The sequence below is a fragment of the Lactuca sativa genome, chromosome 2 (genome assembly GCF_002870075.4).
Source record: "Lactuca sativa cultivar Salinas chromosome 2, Lsat_Salinas_v11, whole genome shotgun sequence".
Taxonomy (NCBI): domain Eukaryota; kingdom Viridiplantae; phylum Streptophyta; class Magnoliopsida; order Asterales; family Asteraceae; genus Lactuca; species Lactuca sativa.
The window spans coordinates 5,537,766-5,546,787 of NC_056624.2; the positions used below are offsets into that span (position 1 = coordinate 5,537,766).

The window sequence follows — 9,022 nt, forward strand, 5'->3', positions numbered from 1 at the left end:
GCATAGAATGATAATCCATCATACATGAAACTTTCTTAGCTCACACCAGGTAAGAAAGAAAAAAAAATGAAGCTAATTTGCTAGAACATAAAACTTCTCTTAATTCAACAGATATGTGCTCTTAATTTTTATGAACACCCAGTGTTTGATAAAATTCTTCAATGAAAAAAGACCCATAAATTTTTGGCTCCTCTTTTAAGTCAAGTGTATTAATGTTTGTTTTGTATATGAGCACTTAAATCTTGAGGAAGCGACTCCATTTCTCTCTTGTAAGTTGAGTGCATCAGTGTCACCCATATAAAAGCTTTGTTTTTTAATCTCTGAAATAAAAAGAATAAAATTTGGTTACAAATATCGTATGTTCAGTGCCGGTTTCCATCGCCACCTTCAATGAATCTATCTCATGATGATTTTGAGTTAACAATTGTTCACTAAACCTAGATAAGTTACAATTATGCCCATGACTATGAGCCATCCATTGATTATTTTAAACCTATTTGAGAAACAGAACACTTATGCATATTATCTGATTTTTGATGCATCTGAGGTTTAACATTTTTTTTTATAATCAAATTTAGGTTGATATTGGAGTTGCCATTTATAATCAAATTTAGTTTGATATTGGTTGGTTGTTTGTGGAATTCATATGTTTATGGAATTCAGTGTTAAAAGTATAAATCAACAAAAATAGAGAAAAAACCAAATATATCACGCTCAGATTTTGAAAATGCCACTTAAGTAGAAATTATTTGAAGAAAAAACATTATATTTTCATTCATTGTTTAATTTATCACTTTGTGCATGTTTTTGTTGACATACCATTGTACCATATGATAACATGATTTTTTTTTTTTTTATGTGGTGGCTGGTTTAGTTGGATTAAAAGACATTACCTGTTAAGTTGATTTTATGTGGTGGCGGGCTTAGTTAGAAATATTTTATGAAAAACACATTATATTTCCATTTCTTCAGCATCTTCAAACCTTTGGTCATTTATTTGAAGTTGCATAATGATCAATGTTGCATACTTTATGTCAGTCGTATAAATTTGTAATGAAAGTGAAACACTGTTGCAGAATTTGTTTAAAAAAAAATAAAAAATTGGTGCATAAACTGGTCCTAGAATGAAACATAGTTGAATAATGCATATTATGTCTAAAAGATTATTTTGTTGCATAAATTGACTAACATGTGCAATCAATTTACGTGGCTTAAACATGTTAAACCATATGGTTAAAAATGTAATTCACTCACTTTTCTTATAAGCATATGGTTCCTATTACAAATAGAATCCTAATAGACAGATGAAAATAAAATCATATTCCTAACCATCAAAACAAGTAAACAACACTTCTCAAGAATACAGTTATATAGTGAAAGCAAAGTTGTATTGGAAAAGTTGTGGTGTAGAGTAAAGTCCAAATGTAACAGACATGCCTGGTGAACTCCATCTATATATAAGATGAGAATTAATGATAATAGATAGTATAAACTATAAACTAATTACTAAGTAGCATAAGTAAAAAGTGTTTATACCTATATATACCCATAACAGGTCCCAACTTATCAGCACTAAAAATCCAATTATGCATCTTGTAAACTCTGAAGAAAGAATTAAAAATCAGAAAAATGTTCAAAATGGCTTGAAAATACATCCCAAACTACATATTTCATCGAACACGGAGAGTGCATTCCTTTTCGGCCTTTCTACAACACAGATGATGTCAAACGCAGTAGGAGAAACCCCTAAGATTCCCTATAAATCCTAACTAATTTAAGCCAACTATACAATCCCAAATGACCACCTTCCTCACAGAACCCAACTAGTGCCCTCAAAATAGGGTAACACCAAATATGATACCAAATTTGAACTTCTCAAAGGAATTGCAAATATATACGAATATTGTTTACCTGTGATAATATAATAACTCGGATAATCCTCTTTGAGAGTTTCAATGTCGATGGTCGAAGCCTTGAGACAGTGCTGAGGGCGCGGGTGGTGCCTGTGGTTACAGTGGCGCAAGAAGAGGTCGGTGACTGTGGGAATTATGAAAGGTTCCACGATTGTGAATATTGATGGGCGTCATGGGAGGTGAGCGTCGTCAGGGAGTGCCAAAGGGTGAAGGGAATTTGGCGTTTTTTTAGCAAATGATTTGGTTCACTCTTTGAGGTTAAAATGGTTGTTTTGATGGATTAAAAAGGTAAAATAAGCGAAAGTGATTTATATAATACTTTTACGAAAAATAAATTAAAAAGGTAATCTTAATTTTAATTTGTCTATGTTTACTCTTTATTATTATTATTATTATTATTATTATTATTATTATTATTATTATTATTTACAAAATACATATGTTAACTTGTTAGTTTTGTGTAACACCCGTTTTGGTTTGTGAGTTGTCTCTTGATCTTCTTTAAGTTGAGTTAGTTTGGGTTTTTGGGTGGGTCGCGAAGCGGCTACTTATTGGTCTTGGCGTATGCCACGCCATTAAGTAGCGGCATGACCTTATAGTTGTTGAGGCGCGCTAGGCATGGCCGGAAGGATAGGGCCAGGCAGTGCTGGAAAAGGAGCGTCAGGTAGTGCTGACAAGCGAGCGTCAAGAGCATCAGGCAGGGCTGGCAAGAGCGCCAGGCAAGGCTGGCGCGCCAGAGCTGTCTAGGCCATGTTAATCGACCTAATATCATCAAAATCATTTTAGTACCTTGTCCAAGTATGTACTAAATCCAGTTAGTCTTTTCTTTATATCTCTCAAATTTCTTATCTCGAGAATATAGGATGACTCTCCTAGATCCTTCATAGCAAAACACTTTCTAAGCCAAGATTTCACTTCTTGCAATGTTGGAATCTTGTTTTCTATAAGTAGTATGTTATCAACATACAATACTAGAAAGGTTACTATACTCCCACTAGATTTGACATATACGCATGACTCATTCTCACTTCTAGAGAAACCAAACTCTTTGACTTTCTCATGTAAGCAAAGATTTCAACTGCAAGATGCTTGTTTCAATCCATAGATGGATTGATAGAAGCTTACACATTCTATTGGGAAACTTTGCATCAACAAAACCCTCTGGTTGACGCATGTAAACATCTTCAGCCAACTTCTCATTAAGGAAATTTGTTTTGATATCCATCTCACAAATTTCATAATCATGAAAGGCAGCTATAGCGAGTATTATCCTAATAGATTTTATCATGGCCACTGGTGGGAAGATCTCATCATAGTCAATCCCTAGGGTTTGCGTAAAGCCCTTCGCAACCGGTCGTGCCTTGAATGTGTGCACATTTCCATCCACGTCGGTCTTCTTCTTGAATATCTATTTGCAACCAACTGTTTTTTCGACCAGGTTCTTAATCAACAAAATTCCAAACTTGGTTGTCATACATGGACTTGATCTCCATGTTCATTGCCTATTTTCACTTTAAAGCCTAAGGGCCTGTCATTGCTTCCTTGTAGTTAGTTGGCTCATCCAAGTTTACTTCCTTATAGTTAGTTGGCTCATCCAAGTTTACTAGTGTTTGATCACCAATAAACTTATCACCATATGACATTATATGAAAACTATAGAACATTGGTGGCACACCAACTCTAGTAGAACGATTAAGATTTAATGAATTGTCAGTTGGCTCAACTGGAATTTCTTCCTCTGGTTGAGTGTTAGTATCTTCTAAGGTTCCTTCATTGGTTGACTCTTGAATCTCTTCAAGGTCAGTTGTGCTCCCACTGTTCTCTTTGCATATGAGCTCTCTCTCTCTCTCTCTCTCAAAAGACTCATCTTTGTGCTTCAAAGACCACGTTCTCACTAGGTTTGTAGAACAAGTATCAGTGTTGCAAATATCGGCCTAGGCGGCCGATTAATCGACGCCTAGGCGCTTGGCGGTCCACTACCATCGATGTTTATAGCTAATCGGACTATATAATCAGACGTAGTCAAAGTCTGTCAAAGACGGGACTAGGCGGGTCTAGGCGCCCAAATCGGTCAACGCAAGTCAACATAATTTTATAAAAAATATATTCACTCGGTAATGATGTTCTAGTGTATCATCACTAAGCTCATTACGTGCCTCTAGTAAAGTATGGAGAAGTCATATCAGGGATATCAATGTTGCGTTCTTGACAAAACGACATAACAAGAGACAAAAAACCATCCCATCTTTCATCTTTCATTTTTTGCAATAACAATTTGGTGGATGCAACTAGCCTCAATGCATTACAAATATCTTGAGATTGTCTTTGTAAAGCTTTACAAAGTAAATCAGTGATCTCCATTATTTCTTGCTCGAGATGAAGAACAAAAATGAACTCAAATGTAGTAATAGACTCATATGTTAAATCTGCATCGCCTTTGATTGGACCAGTTCCATCCTTAATAATTTTAAGTAAAACCTCACAAGTTGGACTAAACATTTTGATTAAGCTCAAAACTGATTTGAGGTGAGAACTCCATCAAGTATCACCAGCTCGTTGTAATGTAGCAATTTGATTAAGACCTTTACCTGTCTCTAACTCATCAACATAAGTCTTATATGCAATTTCCTCAGCTTGTGCATCTCTAAGTTGGTCGGTACGCTTGGAGGAAGCACCAACAACATTGATAACAAAAGATAATCGAGTAAAAAACTTTTTTAATGCAACAACTCCTTGTGAAGCAGCCATTAAGGCTAATTGTAATCGATGGGCAAAACAATGAACATAATACGCATATGGACAGTCAGTTGAAATCAATGCTTGCAAACCCTTGAAATGACCTCGCATATTGCTTGCACCATCATACCCTTGACCACGGATTGACTTAAGATCAAGATTATTACGTGATAATACAGAATAAATTGCATTTTTAAGAGTTTGTGATGTAGTGTCGGGTACATGAACAAGCCCAAAGAAATGCTCCATAATAAAGCCATCTTTATTAAAAAATCTCAAAACAATTGACATTTGTTCTTTATTAGACTGGTCGCGTGCTTCATCAACAACTAAACAAAATTTTCCACCATTAATCTCCTCACAAATCATCCTCCTCACCCTAGTTGATATAAGGTTTAGAATCTCTTTTTGAATTGATGGTGATGTATATAATGCATGTTTAGGAGCAGTACGGAACAATTCTTCCATCTCTATGTTAAAATAGCCAATTCCCTTCAAGATTTCACGAAAATTTCCTTTGTTTATGGAATCTGATCCTTCATCATGACCTCTATATGCAATTCCTTGAAAGGCACACAAACAGACTGTATAAATAGTAGCCTTCAATCTCAATCTATTATTTGTACGTTCTTCTTCTGTAAATGTCTCAAATACATTTTGTATATCATGCGCCTCATTTAACAAATCATCACATGATTTTTGTGCAACATTGTGAAAAGATGTGCACTCAATCCCTGTGTGATGCAAAAAGGCACAATTTTTTCCACCAACTTTCTTCCAGTTCTGAAATCCATCTATAGTAAATGCTCATTGGTCGTAGTGTCCCATTCCAGAAGGCTTATTGAATACAAAACATGGAAAACAAAATGCAACATCTAAGCTCTCTGAATATTCAAGCCAATGATATAAATTAAACCAAGAAGCTTGAAAACTACGTTTATGGGTTTGTGGACCAGATTTTGGATATACAGAAAGTGTTTGTTGAAAGGGACCATAATTAATATATGCTCGTATAATAGTATCTCGTTGATTTACTGGATAATCATAAATTTGCTTATGCAAACCAGGATCTCGTTCTAGTGTACTAAGATCAATTTCATTATTTTCAACACGATTTTTTTAAAGCGATTCTCAATAATTGGAACATTGGGCGTAGGGGTATCTTCATCCAAAACAATCTCCAGTGGGTTTTTGGAATCTTGAGTAGAACTTGAGTGTTTTCTTTTGAAAAATTCATCAATAGTAGATTGTTTTTTCATATTCATATAAACTACACAATCAAATTTACTAACAATTAATAAATGGCAATATAAAATAGCAAATAAACAAATGAAGTTTTTTATTTTCAAAAAATAATATAAAGTGCATATAAATGTAATTAGTTTCATATGAATATATGATCATAGCATAACAAGAAATATAAACACACAAAATCGTTAACAACAAATATAGATAATTACATATACAAATGTATGATAAATATTATATATGTATATATTCGGTTAATAAATATAGATAATTACATATACAAATATATCATATATGATAAATATTATATATGTATATCTTCTTCCAATGCAACAAATAAAGTAATCAATAAATGAATATAAATATTATTGTCAGACGCTAGTGTGTATATGTGGTAATCACAGTACCATTCATATTTTATTCAATTTATTTATATTTTATTCAATTTCTACTTTTTGACCAACTAAAAGCAATAAATAAATATATGGAGAAACGTAGAGATAGAGAAACATAAAACTACTTAAGAAAATGGGAAGCAAGGAAGTCATGAAGAAGAAGAAGAAGAAAAACCTTATGGAAAGCAACAGTCGTCCAAACACTCAAGTGAACGGCGGTTGACGGAGGTTAAATTTCAGCAGTCTTGGCTCCGACGACTAGCAAGGAGGTGAGAGAGCCTACGGTACAAATGTGGCGGCCACCGGAAAAGAGTACAAGACAACAACGATCTTAAGTCTTAACAGGCAGCGTTCTCCGGTGGGTTTTGAGAAGTAGCTTTTCGACGGCCAGGATAAACTTTGGATTCTTTGTTCACTTTTTCAGTTTAATTTCTTAAGCTTAAACCTAGGTTAAATTGTTGTAAATTTGATTAGATTTTGGGGTTTTTATAATTTTTAATAGATATTAAGTTTCCTTAATCCTTATTTTATAAATTCCTAAAAAACAAGGATTCTTTTGATTTTGTTATTATCTTCCAAAAATTTAGTTAACAGTTTCCTAATGATTTGGAAACCAGGGGGCAAAGAGGCAATTCTGTGGTATTTTTTTCAACTTGAATGTGTATATACATAAATTAGGACAACCAAAAGTAGGGGGGGGTGATGGCCTCTTCTGGCCCTTATGAGGGTCCGCCACTGCTTGCCAAAATACAAGAAAAAAGTTGATAGATTTGATTGCGATCTTGCAATTAAAAATTATAGGGTGAATGATGTCGATTTTGATCCGCGTAATTCATTTTACTTTTAGTTATCTATTTTAGTATTTTATAATTTTGATATTTATCTATTAATAGTGTGTCTTTGTTTAAAAAATTGTAGCTAGTTGGTGGGGACTATTTGGTGCCACAACTCCTCATTTGAAAGATTGTAATGAGGATTCTTTCTTTGATTAGTAGTTCATCAGGTTGTGAAAGGAATTGGAACAAGTTTGAAGGGATTAGTAATATAAAGTATTAAATTTATATTTTATAAAATTTAAATATTAAGCACATTTCAACTCTTTGTTGTGTTTACAATTCTAGGTACATACAAAAAAACGGAATAGATTGGAGGCAAGCAAATTGAACAATCTTATTTATGTTCAATTCAATGCTAATTTAATGGAAAAAGAAAACAAAAGCGAAAAGATAGAAATATGGAGGTGTTGTTAGCAAATGATTCACTCTCGGCTCAAGAATGGATTGTTGATGTAGATGAAGTAGACCCCAAAATGGTTAATGAAGATCTAGGAACTGTTGATAATCAAGCACCTCGAGAAAGTCCAAGAACGAGGGAAATTTCTGATAAAGATTTTAAGTCCTAGAGTGAAGAGTAAGTGTTAGAAGAAGACGAATATGAGTCGGATGGGGTTCAAATAATGGAAGTTTGTGGAGAGGATTATGAGATAATATGTTTTATTTTTGTTCTATTTAAACTTATTATGAACTTTTTGGATTAAGATTTGGTGTGTTTATTGAACTTATTATTAACCTTTTATGTTTGTTTTGGGCTTTTGGATGATAATTTGTTGTACTTATTAAACTTTTATGATTATTTACTTATATTATTAGGATTAAATTTAGATTTATTAATTTTTGAATAATTTTCTTAATAATTAATGGTCCCCGATTAATTCCCGCCTAGCCAATTAATCACTTAACCCTAGTCCACTGCCGAGATACCGTCAAACGATTTTTGCAACCTTGAAAAATATCCAAAAGACTTTTGTGGATAGCCAATGAAAATACACTTCTGAGTTCTAGCTTCTAGCTTGTCATGAGTCTCTCGTCTAACGAAAGCTTCACAATTTTGATATGTGCTAAAGAGGAAACTTTCCCTGTCCACATCTAATGAGGTGTGTTGGAAACCATTTTAGTAGGGACAAGATTGAGGATTTGTGTGGCTATCTCTAAGTTATACCCCCAGAAGGAGATGGGAAGAGTGACTTGAATCATCATGGAACGAACTGTGACAACCCGAAATTTCTTGCCTTGTAAAGCCCAGCCAGTCAACTCAACTGAGTGTCAGACTCGTTTCTGCTATCATTTAGCCTTGTTTAGAGTCTGTTCAAAGTTTCAAAGCTCAGTACATTCAAGCCTTGAGTATAGGATTGGGTCGTGTATACTTCTAAACCAACAAACAAGCCATACACTCCATTTGAGGGAGTGTATGGTCGTACACATGAGTGTACGGCCGTACACCCATGTTGGGCCGTACACCCCTCCCTAAGTATGTTATCCCTTCATTTCTAAGCCATTCTTCAGTTTCCAAGTCAAGAATGTCGAGTTTTCTCTCAACTATCATCCCGTTTTTCATCTAGATCTTCAAAAGTGGTAAGTGATTCTTCCATATTTCTTTATATGCTTCCTAGTATTATAATCATCTCTTGATTCATCCATGAAAACATCTCTTTTGACTAGATCTTCAAATCTCACCAAGAACACACACTTGTTCTTGGTGATTGTGAACCCTTTTGATCCTCCAAATCGTAAGTAATCTTTTCCAGTGCTTGAATCTTGTTTAGAACACTAGATTAACACCTTAAAAATGCCCATAATTCATGAACATGAGGTGTGTACGGACGTACACACATGTGTGGCCGTACACTCCTCAAAACACCCTTAAAGGGGCTTCAAAGTGCATTCCTAGCAT

At 34.3% G+C, this 9,022-nt stretch overlaps 1 protein-coding gene and 1 long non-coding RNA gene across 2 annotated transcripts; one reads left to right on the forward strand and one right to left on the reverse strand.

Moving 5' to 3' along the window:
• Positions 1-4,451: 4,451 nt before the first annotated feature.
• LOC111914797 (uncharacterized) lies at positions 4,452-6,311 on the reverse strand. The gene is made up of 2 exons (XM_023910503.1): positions 6,305-6,311; positions 4,452-5,383 (listed from the first exon to the last, which is right to left on the reverse strand). Exons 1-2 carry the CDS (start codon positions 6,309-6,311, stop codon positions 4,452-4,454), a joined length of 939 nt encoding a protein of 312 aa, XP_023766271.1.
• Positions 6,312-6,375: 64 nt separating this feature from the next.
• Positions 6,376-7,865, forward strand: LOC111914796 (uncharacterized). The gene is made up of 2 exons (XR_002857947.2): positions 6,376-6,650; positions 7,211-7,865. It is a non-coding gene; the product is annotated as an uncharacterized LOC111914796 (long non-coding RNA).
• The last annotated feature ends 1,157 nt before the right edge of the window (positions 7,866-9,022 follow it).